Source organism: Ambystoma mexicanum, chromosome 10 (assembly GCF_040938575.1).
Source record: "Ambystoma mexicanum isolate Mex_15411 chromosome 10, UKY_AmexF1_1, whole genome shotgun sequence".
Lineage (NCBI taxonomy): Eukaryota > Metazoa > Chordata > Amphibia > Caudata > Ambystomatidae > Ambystoma > Ambystoma mexicanum.
Window position 1 is genome coordinate 173,742,945 of NC_090932.1, and position 19,738 is coordinate 173,762,682.

The following is a 19,738-nucleotide window of genomic DNA, read 5'->3' on the forward strand; positions in this document are numbered from 1 at the left end:
CATAAATGAACTCTCCTGGCATTAATTGTCCCTGTACTTCATGTTCTTCATGAGATCCTGTTGTGTTTCCTTCTTCCCTTGTGAATGGTGGAGAGAGCTGCTTTGATATTGCGCGCGCTGCCCTAGTTAGCTTTTTCAGATATTCTTTGAACTCCTCTCCCAATATCGTGGCGCTTCTGTGTGCATCTGATTGTTGGCGTAGTGGGGAATGTGCAGTGTGCATCCGTCTCCCAGTCACGATTACGTGTGGGGACAAATGGTGGTCCTTGCTTGGCTGATTCCTCAGCTCAAACAGCGCAAGGGGCAAACAGTAGATCCAGTTTTTCTTTAATGAAAAACACAATTTGGACAGTCTCCCTTTTAACAGTCCGTTCATCTTTTCTACAACGCCATTACTTTGAGGATGATAAATCGAGCACAATTTGTTTTATCCCTAATAATGTTGTCACTTCTTTGAAGAGCTCGTATACAAAGTGAGTGCCGTTGTTTGAGCGAATTACGTCACAAATTCCCCAACGCGGGTACACTTCCCTTACTAGGAACTTTGCAGCGCTCTTAGCATCAGGTCGTGCACATGGACCTGCTTCCACCCACCTCGAAAATGGGCACACAACCACTATCATGTAGCGTGCCCCATTACATCTTTCCCCCATATCCGCGTAGTCTATGTGCAGTTCTCTGAAGGGTCTTCTGGTTTTGGAATTGTTCCCCTGAGTGTTTGTAGCGTCATTCCAGAGTTATAGATCTGGCAGGTTGTGCACTCCGTCAGTCTGGATATGTGCTCCTGGAGACAGGGCACGAACCAGTCTTCTTGTATCTCTGCTGCAATGTGTTGTTTTGTGTTGTGTGCTGGAAAGTGTAATTGCTGAAATGCTATTTCTAATAGTTTGACCGGCATCACTACTTTCCCTGAGTTATTTTGTCGCCATAGTAAGTCTGTGGCCGATTGGCTGCACCCTCGTTTTTCCCACACCATCTTTTCATCACCACTTGCCCCTTCCTGCAGCTCTAATATTTGTGGTATGGGCATGGCATTGTATCCTTCTGGGAGCTCTTCACTTGTCTTGTGCTGCAACATGTACTCACCTGTGTCATGTTTTTCAAAGTACGAGGCTTCCTTGGCAGCAGCGTCCGCTGCCGCGTTCCCCAAAGACACAACGTCTGTGCTTGGCAATTTACTATTGCTACCACTGTTGGATCTTTTAGGGCCTCAATTAACTCCTTCAGTAGTTCTGCATGTTGCACTGGGGTCCCATCTGCTCTTCGAAACCCCCTCGGCCCCCATCTTGCCAGACCTCCATGTACTGTTGTCGTCATGTAAGCTGAATCTGTATATATTGTTACTGCACAACCTTTAGCTGCATGTAATGCTTCTATTAGGGCAATAAGTTCAGTTGCTTGTGCTGAGAAATGTGATGGAAGGCGATACTGTACTAGTATCTCATACTCACCTTCTTCTAACCTCACCACTGCCAACCCCACATGTTTCTCTCCTGTGTTCATGCTGACCCATCCACAAAGTACACCTCCCCCTCGCTCAAGGCATTCTCGCACACCACCGTGTCCTCCCCTGTTTCCCCTGTGTAAGTCGCACAATTGTGTTCCTGCATGTCCTCCAGTGTGCATGCTTCTGTGATGAATGTTGCCGGATTCACTGTCCTGCATCGTACCACGTGGATATTGGCGCTGGACAGTATTATTTCATAGGCGGTTGCTCGCTGTGTGGTCAGTGTACTTTTTGATCTCTCAAGTATCGCAAATAATGAGTGTTCCACGAACAACGTGACAGGGCACCCCATTACTATTGTGGCACTTTTCTCAATGGCGAACGCTGCGGCGGCGAGAGATTGCTCGCACGCGAAATGTCCTTGCATAACCGCATCCAATGTCCCACTATAGTAAGCCAAGGGTTTGTGTCCTAGGGAAGTCTTTTGTGTCAGTACAGCTGTCATGAGTGTTCCCTTACAATCTGAGAACAGGTAAAATTTGCGTTCATAATCATGGTTGGCGAGTACTGGAGCACTCGAAATCAATTCTTTTAGTGACTTAAATGAGTCGCTCATCTCTTCTGACCATTCTATTTTCCTGTTCTCTTGTTGGGCCTCCTTGAGTGCTTGCAGTAATGGTCTGGTGTAGGCTGCATAATCTAATATCCATGCTCTACAATAGTTGCACATTCCCAAGAATTTCTGCATCTCCTTCACTGTTGTGGGTTCTCTCACTGACCTTATAGCTTCCACTCTGTCAGGGATTATTCTTTTTCCGTCTCTTGATATCAGCTGCCCCAGGTACAACAACTCTATCTGGCAGTATTGTAGCTTTCCCTTGTCCACCTTGTACCCTTTATTCGCCAGCAGTGTTAGAAGTGTTACTGAGTCTTTTCTGCACATCTCTTCATTCTGCGCGCAGACGAGCAAATCGTCTACGTACTGAATGATCGTGCTTTCAACTGATAAATTACCCAGGTCTTCGTGTAGTATGCGGTTGAATATGCTTGGGCTTTCACAGTATCCCTGTGGTAATCTGCAATGTTCGTATCTCTTTCCTCCCAATGTGAATGCTGTCAGGTACCTGCTTTCTTCTGCCAAGGGGATGGAGAAGAATGCGTTTTTCAAATCGACCACTGTGAAATGCGATGCCGTTTTCGGGAAGCTGCATAATAATATTGAAGCAGGGTTCGGGACCAGTGGGAACTCTTTCTGTATGACGTCATTTAGGGGGCGCAAATCCTGGATCATCCTCCATGCCCCACCCTTTGCTTTTTTGATCGGGTAGATACACGTGTTGCATGGGGAGTTTGAAGGCACAATTATCCCCTGTGCTAATAATGCATTCATTGTCTCTTTTATCCCTTCCTCAGCTTCACGGGACAATGGATATTGTTTCACTCGGGGCAAAATTGCCCCTTGTTTGAGCTTTATTACCACTGGTGTCACTCCATGCAACAACCCCACATCATGGGGGCCTGTTGTCCACAAATTGTTCGGCACCAGTTGCATGTCATCATCAAAAAAATGACGCTGGCGATCCCACCACTGCCATCAATTGGACGGGAATTTGTCTCGTCTGACTCAAAATATCACCGGGCATTGCTATTTCCATTATTATTTCGCCATCGTTTTCTGAATCAGAAAAGAGATCCTCGTCGGACAAGTCCCGTAAGGCAATGTTGGCATTGATGCACAGTACAGTGCGCCATTCACACCCATCTATGTCTATCCCAATCACTGCAATCCTTTTTGCTGATACCTGTACAGCATGCAAGTCTAAGGATACCACTGACCCTGATGCTATGTCTGGGTGCACTATTGGGCGGAAGACAAATACTCCGGGATTTCTAAACCCTAGCTTTTTTAGCTCAGGAACTACTTGGGCCAGTGTTTTTAAACCTTCAATGAACATTCTTTCGTCCACTGGCAGGCCACGTATTTCCGGAGAAGTTGTTTGAGCCTGTACTACCAGCATTACACGTAATGGGCATATTCCTGGTGTCGAACACACTATTCCTCTTTCTGTGAACGATATTGTCATGTTGAGCTTGCTAAGAAGGTCCCTCCCGAGCAAGTTTATTGGCGATTGTTAATAATACAGTAAGGGTGTTTTTACCGTTTTACCCCCCACTGTCACATCCAAAGCTTCTGTGTCAGGAACTTCAATTACAGCCCCAGAGAACCCCTGCGTCTCTAACTTCCGGTTAGATAACGGAAACCGGCCCTCCCTAATGCATGATTTCTCCGCTCCCGAATCCACCATGAATATGAACTGCTTGTCTCCTATCTGCGCCCCTACCAATGGTTCCTCTGCTGCATCGTAGGTTGTAGATAGAACAGGACACGCAAGTGTTCTCTGTGGGTTGTCCTATGCTGGGTGTCTCATTGTCCCCCCCCCCCCCCCCCCCCCCCCGGTTGAATACACTCCCTGAAACCACTGATACACCACTATAGGGGGCTGATGCTGGGGCTCCATTTGCTGTCGTTGCGAAAGGGTTGCCTGGGGTGTAGTGCATAGTGTCATTGTTCTGTGGGTGATTCTGTGTTCGGTAGTGATGTCCCTGCCTTTGCTCAGTGTACCCCTGCTCTGGTTCTCTTTGTTGTTGCCCTATTGGGAGACCATATGGGCTTCCCGGGTGGGGGTGTCCATAGTGTTCTGTCTCTGGGAATCCGTTGTGTGTTCTACTCCTACATTCTCTAGAAAAGTGCCCCCACCTCCCGCAGTTCCAACAACTTCCTTGCGCACCTCTGGGGCCCTGCCATCCGTTTCCTCCCATTCCCCCGTACCCTTGTCCACCCCCTCTTCGACCCCTGTACCCACCTCGTCCCCCTCGAGGGGCCCACTCTTGCCACTGCGGACCTCCACTCTGCTCCTGTTAGTTCCACTGCCGTTGCCCTGCTCCTGCCCAACTCGTTGCCATCCTTCCTTGTATTGCTACCAGCCCCTCCTCCTCCTCATCTCCCTCCCTGCTGTGTGGGAGTGCGGCTACTGCTGCGGCGACCTTCACCAGCTTTGTTTGTACTAGTTTTGCCTCGTCTGCCAATCTCCTCTGCGCTATCTCCTTTTCCCTCTTTTATTCGTTTACAGTGGTGAACTATTATGCTCTGTATTTCGGGCCATCCTTTCGCTTCAATACCTGCTATTTTGTCAAGTGCTTTTTGCACCTCTTTTGGGAGCCCCCTCTTTATTATGAAGTAGAATAATGATGTTGATTGATACCAGGGTGTGCCCGTTTCGGCTCTCCACATCTCTTGGACCCGAAAAATGTAATCCATAGCATCTTCCCCATCATTCATTGTACATTGCATTACTGATTGCAAATCTGGGGTATCTGGAAACGTCTCTCGTAAGGCGTCCCACACCCTGGCACGTACTGTATTGAAAGAGGCGCCATCGTGGGGATCGCAGTCTAATGTTACTCCCGGGAAGACAGCCTTTACCCATACTCTGTCAGCTTGATCCCCAACTGCTGATACTAGCAAACTCTTCACATCACCTATTGCTAGAGGTACCCCGGCTGTGTGTTTCTCGAATGCATATATCCACTTGCTTGCCCCTCGTGATAGCGGGGGCAATAACTTTAACAAATTGGCCTTGTCCATCTGAGCCCAGGGTATGTAATTTGGCCTCCTTCCTCCCCTGTGTATTAGTGGGAGTTGTAGCCCCCCCTTTGTCGTATCTGCACTCGCCTTCGTTCCCTTTTTTCCTAATGGTGCCATTTTCCCCGACCTATTCCTCAGTCGTCCTGCCCACTCTTCGTCCATGGTTCTCCCTGAACATGCGCCATCCAACCCCTCGCTTTCCCCTCCCATCGTCTTTCACTTTCCTCTAAATCTTCTCCTATATCACACAGTAGCTCCTCTCTACCTCCTGTAGTCCTTATTTAACCATCAGTGCACCCCTCTCGTCCCTCTAGTTCAACTATTCGGGTCGGTTCTTCTTGTATCCTAAACAGTATCTCTCCTTTTTTCCACCCTTCTTCAATTGTTTTATTCTCACTCTGCGCTCTCGATGCAGGCTCCGACCTAGCAGTATTCATTGCAGTCCGTTCACATATGCTTTTTATTCTCGAGAGCTCGTCTTTGGCTATAGAGAGCCTGGACTCTAGGTCTCCTGTTAATTTCTCTATGTTCACCATTGGTGTACTTCTGGTCTCGCTCTCTATGACTCTCATATGGTGGGGGTGCTGTCGGCCCTTGAGTGGTAGTGGTCGTTGTTGGGGGTACAAATGTTGGGTCACTATATCCTTCTGCGGGCACTGGCTTATTTAGTATTGGGTGCAACCTAGTTACCTCTACCGGTGGCTCGCCTTCTGGCAACACCTTGTCATCTTTTGGTATCAGTAATGGATTGTCAGTGGTAGATGGCAGATCAGTACCTAATTCCCTTTTCTTAGGTGGGGGTATTTCTTCAAACAGTCTCCCTAGGTCTAATATTTCTCTCCTATTGTGTAGCTGCTTCCCCTTGTATTTCAAACAAATGCATGTAGCTACCATATCTAGGACACTCTTGTCAAATGATCCCCCTTCGGGCCATATCTGAGGCAATCCTTCTCCCTTCAGCTCTTTGATCCACTGATCATGATATTTCTTAATACGTTCAGCGTACCCAGGTAGACTCTTGCAACTATGCGATAAGGGTGTTTCTGCCCCCATGCTTCGTGGTTACTCGATACGGACGTATATCTGTATATATCTTAATATAGATGTATCACCATATGAGTCTACGTATTTGTGTCTTACTAAGCGTGGGAACCTTCTTGGTTCTCCGCCACCTGTACAGTATGAGAAATGGCTGCGTATAGCCTCTGTTCTATACACGTCGTGGGCACATACAAGAGCAAACTATCGATTACTTCAGAAATTTTACCCGGCAAATCAAAGAAATAAACACTCACTTTAACACATTACACTCTTCTTTGTGATATTTCTTCTGGTCACACTTACCATAACCGTCATAATTATGCATTTCTGACCACCTTTACACACTCATTATAACAAATATGTTCTGACACATACAATGCTTACACACTCATAGGCAACACTCTATTTATAGCCCAGTTTGTCTTCCCTTTCCCCCCCCCTTGCCAGCTGTCCCTTTCCGTTTTGCTCTGATATGTATTCGTCTTCTAGTTTTGATATAAACTTGTCTTTCTACCTATGTTATCTTTTTGCTTGTACTAACCCTGTTTTTTCCCCGTACCCAGAGAGAAGAATAGAAAAAATAGCAGTCACTAATGTATTCTCCGTGTCTTCCTTTACCAGACACCTTTATCTCATCTTCTACTTCTTCATATATTCCCAGTACTAGTCAAGATAGCACCATGCTGCTCCGCCTTCTACCCCTTCGCAGAGCTAGGTTCCCGTCTCTTTATCTCTGTTCACCTCTTAATCCTAATGGCCATATGCAAAGAAAAAGCAAAGAAAGTTTAGTAGACCAAAGTGTCCCCTTTCAACCAGCCTCGTTCCTTGTCCTATATTTCCTCCCCTACTCCCTTTATGGTCGCTCGCACTCAATACTCACATGCCCGTCTTGAACCGAGAGTCTCCGAAACTGGGCCCGTCCAGGCAGTGTTGCCGTACGCTCAACGGTCAGCCCCGGCTCCGGCGAGCGGTACTTAAAGGGGATTTTTCAACCGGGATCCCGTACCCTCTCTCTGTTGAGTGCGCACTTCTGAGCGTACCGGTCGCCGTTGGCGGGCAGCCTTCCGGAGCCGGCACACCGTGCATATCCCTTTTCGACCAGAGATTTACGTGCCAAAGGGGACGGTAGGGATATATATATATATGTTAGGAGAAAAATAATAATCACGCTTTCGGGGTCACCACTGAAGGCGAGCTTCCCCAGATTGCACGATCCTCCCCACAATAAGAGACAATAATGGACTCTCCCAGGATGGGAATAAGGCCAGGACAAAGTGCGGGTGAGCTTAAATGGGAGTTTATCAATCAGAATAGGGCATGCAAAGAACTCTGCAAACTCCAAGAGTGCTCTGTCTGACAATAGCAAAGACAGGCGTATATATTTACAAAAAGCGTCATAAAAACCTACATCCTATAGGGGGCACAAGTTCGTGGGGATTGGGTGGCGACGACTAACTATAGGTGCTGCTGCGATGTGGTTTGCCGTGGCTGGAGGACGTCACTGGTTACCCTCGTGGGTTGGGCTGGGCCTGGCAGGTCAGCTGGGCTCATCCGGACGGTGGTGTTGTGCCAACCGTGACCAGTGTCAGAGATGAATGTCTTTCCTGACTTTCTGCCTTAGGGCCACGCACACCACAGTCATTCAACATTGCAATATTATCTTCCCTGGTAAATCTTCCAATAGGTTATTCTGCAGGTTAATGCAACACAGGAGGAATGCACCTAGAGTGGGGTCCTTTGGCAATACATCAATACATGGTTACCATCGTCCTGTTGATCGGGTATCATAGGTCGCGGGGTTGGGTCTCAGGGCATGGGACAGGCGCTTCGCGTTATCATGTCTCGTTAGAAGTCATTATGGATGTGTTCCTGCAGTGTTGCCATAATATTGGGTGTCCTAATTTTACAGGGGCCATTAACCTAAGGTGAGCCGGTGGGTCGTGGAGCCTAAGAAAGGGCGCCTTTGGATCTGTGTTTTAAGGCCGGGGTTTACTGTTGGGCTGTAAATAATTCAGATGGCAGGCCGTGGCCTTGGGTGCTGCGGGGGAATGTGAATGTTTGAAGCGGCTCCAGCCGAATTGGGGGAGGTTGAGCAGAGCAGCACAGGCCTCTGCTTTTTCGTCTGACAGGCTTCACTGGGGGAAGGGGGAATGGCCTTGCATGTGCTCTCAAAGGTATTTTTCCTCGTGTGTCGCAGATTTAGGTGGAAGAGACATAAACATTTACATAATATACAATACTCATTGAGTCTTTTCAACGCTCAAGTTTTTGACATTGCTAGTGCCATCCATATGGCCAATTCAACATATTACTTATACTCTAAGTTTTTAACTACAACATTTTGTTACCGCACATGTATAGACATGTAAGTGAGGTAATAGTAAGGTTGGTGGAGTACGCAGGAACAACCCGCCAATGAGACTGACGGCAGTGGCACATGGTGATCTTGGTCATACATATGGCGCATTTTCATGCACCCCTTACGTGAGCTCTCAATATGGTTGCATTTGTCTTCCTTTGCACTCTAGCAGCATTAGTTCATTGCTGGCGCGGGACCGTGGGGTGCAGTCTTCTTGATGAAACGCATAACACGAAAAACCCCCGGGACACTTTTACTATTTGCTCATAGCTACAGGGATGTGGGTGCTTCATCCCTAATGTCATATAAGCACACATTCTGTCATTTTTATGGAGTTTACAGGTTTTTAGTCAGAGGGGTCGTGGAGAGAAAAGTTTCACCACAGGTGGTTTGCTCATTAGTACTTGGGGACTCTGCTTTTGTCAGGGGACCGTTTTACAGTTCTTTTCCACCCAGGCCCTGCTGGCCGGGTCATGTTGGAAACAGCGATACACTGCGGAAGGTGAAATGTTAGTGTTGGTATCTAACACTAGCTCATGTCCGTCTGTTCGTGGGAACGGGCTCTCAGCGGATCTGCCAGAGAGCAGCGGCCCCAGGGATAATTGAAACTCTCCAAGGGTGGGGGCCGCGCTGCGGTGCACAGGGCTCAAACCATCTTTATTTCACAAAAATGGTTTTCAGGGCCTAGCTAAATTCAGCAGGTTTGGTCAATGTCTTCAGCCAGTGGCCCACCCACCACCTGGGCCCTGGTGGCAGGGGGGACCCCTGACGAGCCATGGACCTCACCGGGGGAGAGGATGCAGGGGAGGGGGGTCTCTTGGACCAATCCTCCCATACACCTGAGTGTTCTTACTTGTTACTGAGGACTTCCTTTGGACTTTCTACAGCGTGTTCCTTGCCTGATTGACCCCGAGACTCTGATAACTAGATAGGGACGGACTTCTAAAACCTAAGGCCTCTGAAATTACTACAAGTATTTACCTGCTTTATGTTGATTTTGTTTCATCCATTATTACCTGAAACAGATACTACAAAAGTGTTTTTCTTTTTTAAATGCATACTACCATTCTAAAAGTATTATCAAAGTGATTTACGTACTGTAAAGATTGCATTAGTTGTCCTAAAGTTACTTATGGTTTGTTATAGTACTTAACTTTCTGAAGAATCACCTTTAACATAGTGTGTATACATATATAAAATAAACCATTATTTTTATCTAACGTTTAGTGTGTTTGTGTTTTTTTGGTCTATGTGTATACGCTTTTACCTCGCCACAGCCCCTCTTCGCTCCTAAAATAACCCTGGATGCTCTGCCATTGCTACCAACAAAACTTGTGTGGTTCAAGCCTATGCTAAGAGTTGGAGCCCTGTGGCCCAAGTGTGAGTCTTCGCAAGTCCTACCTTTGGTGGATTTTAATAAAACTCCCTAACAATTCTCACATAATCTTCCACAAGATCATAGAATCACACCAAGTGGTTACATTTATTCTGTGGGCCCATGGAGAGCATAATTTAAGATAGTTAGTTAAATTATGTTTGGTTACTCATTAAGGATCTGGCCAAGTTACTTATTATTGCTAATCCTGCCTTTCATCAATGGGTGTGCATTAGTTCTTGCTTTCCAACCCGGTTTCAAAAAGGCACTATGACTTCCTCCTAACCCTTTCTCCCATCTTCACAGAACATCATACTCTGGCACCTGAATGTCTCTTCTCCAGGCTGGCTCCTCTACGCTTTCCTCTTGGCTGCATCAAAGTCCAATGTTCAGTCACCTGAAGACAATGCTTCTGAATGCAATCACATCAGTTTTTATGCCAAAATTGTGGGGGCCCCCTCAGAACAAACCCAGCCAAATAATTTGTTTGCTGGGATGTTTCGCACTTAGGAGGTTCTACAACCTTAGCGCACTGTACCTTTCCCAAAGGAGGAATGTCCATATGCGCACCTGTCTGGTCCCACCCACACAGGCAGTCCAGCATCTAAATGATGGACAATTGTCTTCTGAACAAGAGTACCAACAGCATACTCACGCAAGCGTTCTGCCTTGTTGGGCACCATCAGTGGTCGAAGTGGGCAGGAGTGGGTGGGAGTGGTGACCCTCTACTTTTCTAAATTGTTTTACTGTTCCTATACTTTGATTTTAAAAAGAAACTGTTCCGGAATGCTTTAGTTTGAAATTAAAAGTATAGGAAGAAGTTGAAACATGCACTTCAGAGCACTGCACTGAACGTTCCCATCAGGCACATTTGTTTGGGGTTTGTATTGCGTGTGGTATGGGAGTGGCGATTGGGGTTGTGGGGGATCGGGGACAGGCCAGCAGGGAACATAGTTACACTACTTCTTTTCGTACACTTCGACCACTGCGCCCTAGGAGAGAACAAAGGGCCCACATTTGGATTTGATAGTGTACACTCTCAGTAGAGGGTTTCACACAATTTTGGCTAATTTAGTACACTTGAGGTTTCACCCTATGTTAGGATAATCAAGCCATGGACCCCCTAGCTCTCTGTGCCAAGAGATACAGCTTCACATCACTGATGCCCAGCAAGGCAGATCCCTATGGCAGTTCCTCTCTTGGCAGACTATTAGCAAAGGTACCTGTCATGATCTGTATCCTATCTTACATCCCAGAGCAATACTCCACTCTGGTATTTCCTTCCCTAAAGGTTTTCCATGCTCAAACATTTACTGCTAGCGTAGCATCAATGGTATTTATCTCCAGACGTTATCTACAGAATGGCACTCACAGGCTACTCACTTAGCATTCTGTAACGCATTCATCTCAATTCGAGAGAAAGTGCTGATGCTTAGTTGATATTTTATTTCTATCGCGCTCGTACACAAATGTTTCAGAGCACAACAAGGCAAGGGAGGGGAACAGGGGAGAACAAAAAAGTATCTTACTAGGCCCAGTGACATTGAGAACGTGCAAGTGCATGGGAGAGGGGGAGAGGAAAAGTGCATAGAGGGGGGAGAATTGGAAAGTGCGGAGCAAGGAGAAAACAAAAAATAATAAATAAATAAATAATAACGGCAACAGTGACATTGGTGGTGCAGCCAGCAAGTGGCAAGTGCTGGGTTTAAGGCAGCAGACAGGGTATGTCTGATAAGTGCAAGAGGAAAAGGGGAGGGTGTATGGGGTACAGATACAGACCCCAGTGCAAGGGGTGGCCCGGAGGCAGTGCAGGAGGATGGCATGGTGAGCAGGTACCTGGGCCCAGAAGACAGAGGGTGGCCAGGTGCACGGTGCCGCGAGAGACAGATCAGCAGTGAAGAGGGGTTGGGGGGGGCGAAGGCAGAAGCAAAGAGGAAGGTCTTGAGGTGCTTCCGGAACCGGTGATGGTTCTCCTCAAGTTTGAGTGGCCGGGAGGCCACTGTCAGATGGGCAGTCCTCCAGGACATTTTTCATTCTATTTAGTTAGGACCTACTCCCTATTAAAATACTACTTTCCTCCCATCAGTGTGGAGGAAAGATGACCAGTTGTATGGGTAGAAAAGAAGGTTGCTCACTGTTGGTGCCGTTATCCCATAAGCATGGAGGAAAGGGGAATGTGACCTATTACCAAGGAAAGTAACATTTTAAATAAGGCCGTTCTATGGTAACCCACACATAGCTATGCCATATACTACATGTGGTAATTCTTGAATTAGTGTACACATGCCAAAGCTCACAGAAATGAATACACCTAGCAGTCCACTTGTACGACCCTTTTGCTTTTAGCCTTCCAACTTTATAATGCGTGTAATAGCCTTAGCCAAGATTGATTTCCTAAGAATTGCTTTGTTCTTTTGGCTGTAGCTTCCTCTATAGTCCTGTACATGCTGCCATGCTTCTATTTTGTTGTCAGAAATGTCACTACTTCGTTTTCTTTCATTCTAGGGTGTATGTCAGTTAGCAGCTGAAAATGGAGCGGACTATCCATATAGAAGGTTGGACATCAGGTAGAAATATGTCCCATCATCACCCTTTCTTGCAAGTGGAGGGTGGTTGCTGTGGAGCGATTGACAATCCCCAATTCGACTTGGTTACAGGGACTTGGTTACAGGGCCTTACTCTGCTTGTGTATTCAAGCCCGATCAATCAGAATTTGTAAAATCGTCTGTCTAGATGTGATTACTGAGATATAATTGGTCAACACCTCTCGTGTGTCTCTATAATGGAGCAGCTGAGCATTCCAATGATTGACTTCCAATGGCGCTTGTTTATTGGCAAACTTCACCTGTCTGCATAATTACCATGAAAGGTTAAACTTTCTCCATCAGCAGTCCTTTTCTTTAAGTACCTAGCATGGACCTGCTCTAATATTGCTGCTATATGTTGAAGAGTAATAGTTATGTGAGAATGATTTCTTAAGAATTGTTCATTTGTGTGAAAGAGGAAAAGTTGGCATACCGCATGCATTTCACATTTTCACATGTATAAAGAATGTTTGCCTTAGCATGGACTTTCTCCAGCACTTGGAACCTTTTTGTTTAGGAGGATAAATATATTGTAAAAATAAAATCGACTTCCATTTCCCCAGTTTGCTCTGACAGGGTCTTGGTGTTTCGTTCCCAGCTGCACAAGAGTTATGTTTATTCTACGAAGTTCCCCTGAGACCATTTTAGTGGGATGAAAAGAAAACCGAGCTAGACTAGGAAGTTGAAAGCTCCAACCCAAAACAGATAAGATGCTTGGTGTTGGGACAGTTTTTCTGAAGTTCAACTAAGGGATTATTAAAAGCATTCAACTGAGACAGTTCAAGACTCCACTCTTAGTATAAGGCTGTACCACCTGAGCATTTGGTAGCGTAGACGGAACAGGCTTATCTTAGGAGACAGAGAGGGCTGTAGAATCGGTACAAAGAAATTGTAATACACATATGGTCCAAACACTATTGTATTGAAAAATGAATGGTTTATTTAAATACAAGTAGGCCCTGATAAATCTTGGGGGAAATGAGTACTATCAAAGATCATATACACACATTATTAAAAACGCAACACTATGTTTTAAAGTACACATACCAAAGCATAGACCGTATTTAGAACACGAATAGTATTCTAGCTAAGTCAAAACTTATCATACACATTCAGCATAGGCCACAGCTATTCATGGGGAGTAAAACCATAAGTTACTTTCAGATTACTTTACAGGAATTCAAGGGTAGTAAACCCCGTCAGTTATGCAGTGACACACAACAAGGAAATCGCATAGTAAACCAACCTGCAAATATACGTTTCTGAACAGTGGAACACAGATTCAAGGAACAGTATATACCTCTACTACTTTTGTGATAACGCACAGTTATACTAGGTGAGTAAGACGTTTTTGGTGTAATATACAATTACAGTTGCTTTTCAGCTCAGTGGAACAGTCTAAGATGAGCAAGAACTGTTTACACTAATTTTGGATGCACCAGGCAGACCAAAGTCTGCTACATCTAAAGTGACACTTTCCAAGAATGATACACAGCTATTCTAGGCAGGCAAAGCCTAATGATGTAATATACTATTACAGTTGCTTTTCAGATCAGTGCAACACAGATTGAGGTAATTAATAACTCTTTAACTTGTTTTAGGATTGCACACAGCTAATACAAGGTAAGTAAAATCTATATACTTTTTAAAGGAGCTATCAGCAACTTAATATGTTAGTATATAGACTTGACATATACGTCAGAATGGCAGAACCTTTCCAGGTAAGTAAAATAACCTTACATATACTTTTTACAAGTGGCAAAACACTTTCAAGGTAAGTAAGAACTTTTGTAACTGTTCACTCTAAGAGCTACAGTTACCAACAAACTATTTTACAAGTAAGTAAACTTTAAGAAACATGTTTTACTTTTCAGGGCAGACCCCTTTAAGTATCCAGCCCTATTCTATGGTATGAGTTCTCTGAGGCAGAAGAGGGACCCTAGTGGTCTAGGAGCCAGCTGTAGGCAGGGTGAGATAGGACTCAGTTGCAGGCAAGGTCGGAGTTCCTGAGGAAGACTGTTCAAGCAAGTAAGTATTCTAAGTTAGTTGAGGGTCCACAAACTTCAGAGAAGACACCATAGGAGGATTCTAGCAGGGGCCTGGTTGAACTGGACAAAAGACTCCCAATCACAGGAAAGACCCCAAAGCTACACAGGAATCACAAGAGACTTAAGTTCGGTAATACCCAAGCCAACACGGTAGCTCAGTACTGAAGAAGAGTTTGCAGCAGGAGGACTTCAGGATCTGCTGCCAAAAACCCAGTTGTTGAATTCCTTTATCATTAAGACAAAAGACAGGACACTGGAAGGACTTTTCCAGTAAGGATCACAGGGAAGGCTCTAGGCAAGAGTTTCTTCGCGACTGGATGCGTTTCTGTGGTTTTGGTGCACCCTTTTCCAGAGCCAGAAGAAGACAGATTATCGCTGGTTGGAATCTCGTCATTTAGAAGGTCCAGCACTCTGGCGAAGGGTACCTTTCAGACTCGCTTCACGTCTCTTGAGGTCCAGCAGGATGACACAAAGTTTCAGCAAGATTCTGAATTCGGAAGACTGTGCACTACACAACGGCTGGAGGCCCCAGGATATTGGGGGTATTGCATCCCCCCTTGCAGCACAGCGTCAGATGGCTCAAAATGCAGGTCGTCTTGAGTCTAGTGGATCCCATCCGGCTCTCATCGGGGTCGTCATTTTTGGAGTCCCCAGCTTGATTGGAAGGAAGGATAACGTAAGGCTCTGGTTACACAACAGGCTCTCGAGTTGCTGGGAATCATCTAAGCCATGTGTTCTTCATCTCCCTCTTTGGATTTGGTTCCAGTGGTCGACTACCTCTTCAGCTTCCAGGATCGGACTTTGTTAGGAAAAGTTTGAATGCAGTACCTTCTGGGAACACTACAAGCAACTATGACTACAGGTATAGGCAACCCAGGTGTTAGGGAGAATTCTCATAAATGGGCCAATTCCCTTCACCTTGGAGACCCCCAGCAACTTTGCTGGATTTCGAGGACTTGATTTTTTTACCTGGAAAGAGTGTGAGCCTTTTTTCCCACTCTTTCATGTATTTTGATGTGTGTTTTACTCTTGTGTTCTTGGAGTTTTAGATAACTCGATAGACATATTTTCTTGTGTGTCACACAGCGCCCTCGGTGCAGTGACACAGGGAAGCCTTTTAGGCTGTCCCAAGGTTTAAATACCTTCTCTGGGATAAACTACTGTTTCTCAGAGAATGGAAGGTTAAATTGACTTTACTAGTCTTTTTTTTAAATTCCTAGACCCAGCACACACCATCTTCCTATAGAGTGCTGGAGGGGGTTACTTAGTATACCCTGTGTCTAGAAACTCATGTAGCAGTCAAATGCTACCCTTTCCTATCAAAATGGCTGGTGACAGTGGTTTTACAACTACCATGATTTTCCCGACCACGAACAACGGTAGCTAAAAATCGCGGGAGCCATGTTTTTCAAGATGGTGCCTAAACCCCCTTTGTTTAAACAGGACCCGGTCTTCTTTTTTCGCCATTTCTTTTTGGAAAGGTCCTTCTAGAGTTTGTCTCTGCACGCCAAACCAGGTTTGGTCCCTTTGTTCGTACGCCTTTGGCGGGCTTCAGGACTGAAGACCGCCTCTGGCGCCTGATTGTCTGGGGTGGGCAGAAAGTGAGGGATGTGCCCGAAACTCCCTGCGCTTAGTCTCCTAGGAGACCCAAATACACTCTAGCATGATTGGCTGACTGTCGGGCAAGGACAGCCAACCTGCTGGGTGAGTGGCGGCTAAGCTAGGCTCGGATGAATGGGAGAAAACTGTTTAAAAGGCGAGTCTCTTGGCTTGGAAGGCAGTCGACCACTGGAACGAAAGAACCGAAGACGAGCTGGAAGAGGACGGCTGCTGCAACTACTGGACCGTTGGTTTGCCCGGTGCAGCCCTGCTACAGGTCCAAATCGCCAAGTTCATCTAGACAGAGAAGCCCCTTCAAGGACGACTTCTTCCTTTGAGTTGGTAGGACCAATCAACTCGTACGCCACCTGGATACCATTCTCGGAGCTGGTTAGGATTAACCAGGGGGAAGGAAAACAGCTTGTGTACTTGAAGAACAGCTACCGGAATCAAAGATTTGCCAGCTTTGTGACCAGTCCCCGTGCAGTGCAGGAGTCCCCCGACGTCCTCCCTCTTGTCCCCACGACTAAGGCTCAGGAACAGCGAGATCTGCAGGAACTGCCAGGAACAGAAGTCTTCAGCTGCATCTTTTTCTTCAATATAAGTTACTGTGAAAACCTGACCGAGAGAACTTAACTCTCACTGCGAAAGTGCATACAACTTTGGCAACTTGCAGGCCTAGTCAGCTTGTGACCCAACATCTGAACCTTTCTTCCGTGAACTACTTCTAAGAACTGTGGCGAAGACTTTTTCGTTTTAAATACCAGAACCGTTTTTACTTATGCAAGACACTAACCCATTGACTTTGGCCTACCTATTGTATTGAATCAACTCCTCTGGTGAACTCAAACTATTTGCACTGTTTTAGAGTAACTGTAATATTCGTTTTATTAACGTGTGCCTTTTTGCTGCTACTTTAATGCTTTTTTGCTCCTACTTCAAGGGAGCTCAACTGCTTAGTAATCAGTACTGTAGTACAATTTATGTGTGATGTTGGTTGCCTCATTTAGTTAATGCTTTCTAAATGATTGTGTAATATATGAAGTGTTTTTACCAAAACCCTTGAGTATAAGTGTCTATCTGAATACTTGTCATTGTAGACCTTGGTGTAACACCCTTACAAGCTCACATTCCCTCTTGAGATAAGCCTGGCTGCTCCGCTCGCTACCAAAAACTGTGTGGTACAGACTTATACCAATGGTTGGTTTTGCTTACACCTGTAGTCATAGTTGTGTGTAGTGGTCCCAAAGAATACAGCATGCAAGCTTTGCCCAACACCAACCTTTGGTATGATCTTGTACTACACAGTTTTGGTAGCGTGTTGAGCAGCCAGGCTTATCAAGAGGGGAAATGTGAGCAGTAGTGGAGTTACACAGAGATTCACAGTTACAGGTATTCAAATAAATTCTTACACTCAAGGTTTCTTGCATAAACAATTATTCATTTATTTATCAATCGGTTATAAAGCCTTCCTTAGAAGGGAGCAATATACTAGTAACACACACATACCCTTCAATACTGTACACTCTGTTTCTAGATCAGACAAGGCCCTTTTGGGATGGCCCACAGACACAACCTACACCCACAGGTGACTTCAGTAACAAGGGTGCTGGGCACATTAATACGTTACTGTTAGCATACAGAGTACTCTCAACAGTTTGTAAAAGGCAAAGGTTATTGGAACACAAGAGCAGCCAGGTTTATCTTGGGAGGGAGAGAGGGCTGTAGAATCAGTACAAAGACATTGTATTATACACATGGTCCAAAGAAACCCTGACGCACTATGTATGGTAAAAATAAAGGGTTTCTTTTATATACAAGCAGACCAGGAGATTCTTGGGTAAGTAAGTACTATCATAGATCATATAAACACATTATAAAAACACAACACTATGCTTTAAAGTTCAGACCAAAGCATATACCTTATTTAGAAATCTAACAATATTTTTAGTTAAGTCAGACCTTTAAACACTGGAAGAAATCCACAGGAACTCTTCATTATTCGCTGTTTGCCAAGACTTCAAGCCCTCTCCGAACTGCCTTTAGCAAGGGTTGCATTTTTGGTCTTTTAAAGACTTTCCAGGTGAAGAGACGGTCTCTAGTACCTTGAACTAAGCTCATGGTGCACTAACCACTCATTTTCCTCCCTTTTTAAGTGACTTTTCTATATGTGTTTGCAGAGGAAATGCATTACCGTATGCCTTGTTTGAAAACCGTATGCCTTGTTTGAAAACCGCATGAGTGTGCAATTACTGAAAATACGACAACCTTGTCTTTTCCCTTTCTACAATTGTAACCGCAAACAAACACAAAAGTGAAGGTGCCCTTTGAAGTGTATTATCTAATATTCCTAAGTGTTCTAGCTTAAACATCTGAAGTATTTAACGTGATTCTGGTGTCAATATAATAAATATATACTTTTTTTATATAAATGTGTAAGTGCTTCTTTGCTGTGCCTGTCTAACTAATATTCAGAGTACTTACCTACAGCTCACATCTTCCTCTTAAGATAAGCCCGACTGCTCTGCCACAATACCAAGGTCCTGAGATAGTACAAACTGATACTAAGAGTAGGGGATCTACATATCACTGGGATAGCTTACTGAAGTCTTCCTGCCAGTAGAACTTTAGAAAAACTCACTTAACACTGGTGTTACAGTTGTTGGGATTTCTGTAGGTTGGATTACTCTGATCTTTGATTGTATTGCACACAAATAATTCATCCTGCAGGTCATTCTACTATAAAGTACAAAAACTATGGAAAACTATAAGGCAGAAGCTCTTATGTCTCTTACTTTTGAAACACAAAGAAATGTGTAAAGATAAATGTCTTAGTACAAAAGGAAAAAAGGCTGAGTTGATCCAAAATGTGTGGATTACTAAACTGCCAGTAGGCTTGTAGCTCCTGCTTCCAGAATAGACCTAGAAGAAAATGATAGTCAAAGTTTTTAACTTAACCCTAAGTCCTAAACTTCCATATCATTAGGTAGAAGATGATGTAGATGAAAGTATAAATATTAGTCCACCTATCAATCCTTTGACCTCAACCCTACCTGTATCTAACATGTCAGCTGAGCTGGTTCTAGAGTTAGAGAAAATGAAAATGCAGCTTGAATTCGGGAAACTGGAAATCCAGTCTGAAATGAGAGACAAAGAAATGAGGAAGGAACTGCAACTCAGGGAAAAAGAGATGCAGCATGAACTAGAGATGAAAAGGTTGTTCCTTGATTCTACTTCTATTTCAGAGTCCTCTTTGCCAGACCACTCCAGAAGCACAAAGCCTCGTCTCCCCAAAGATGACATTTGAGTTTACATGCAAAGTACAAGGTATTTGTGAAAGTGAGTTTGTTCCATGGGCAATCTCTAGGCTCCCCAGAGTGGCTGTGATGCTATGATGGAGTTGAATGATGTTGATGGACAAAATTACCAGTTGGTAAAGACTGCTCTCATAGCCAGGTTTGGGAAGACTCCTTCCCAATACCTAAAAAGGCTAAGCGGCCACAAGAACAGAGATGGTAACGTGTGGGGCACTTGGGTGTGTGACAGCCTGAAAAACGTAGATGGGGGAGGAGGGGTGTTAAGGGCTACAAGGTGAGCTCTTATGAAGGCATGAGGTGTCTCTTCATGCTGAAAAGTAT

The 19,738-nt window shown here is 45.1% G+C and overlaps 1 protein-coding gene across 1 annotated transcript in view; it reads left to right on the forward strand.

Moving 5' to 3' along the window:
* POLB (DNA polymerase beta) overlaps positions 1-19,738 on the forward strand; it is a 230,210-nt gene that overhangs the window by 116,129 nt on the left and 94,343 nt on the right. Inside the window, exon 12 of the mRNA XM_069617656.1 lies at positions 12,374-12,435. Within this exon, the coding sequence (XP_069473757.1) occupies positions 12,374-12,435 (62 nt within the window). The remainder of the gene's footprint in view (positions 1-12,373; positions 12,436-19,738) is intronic.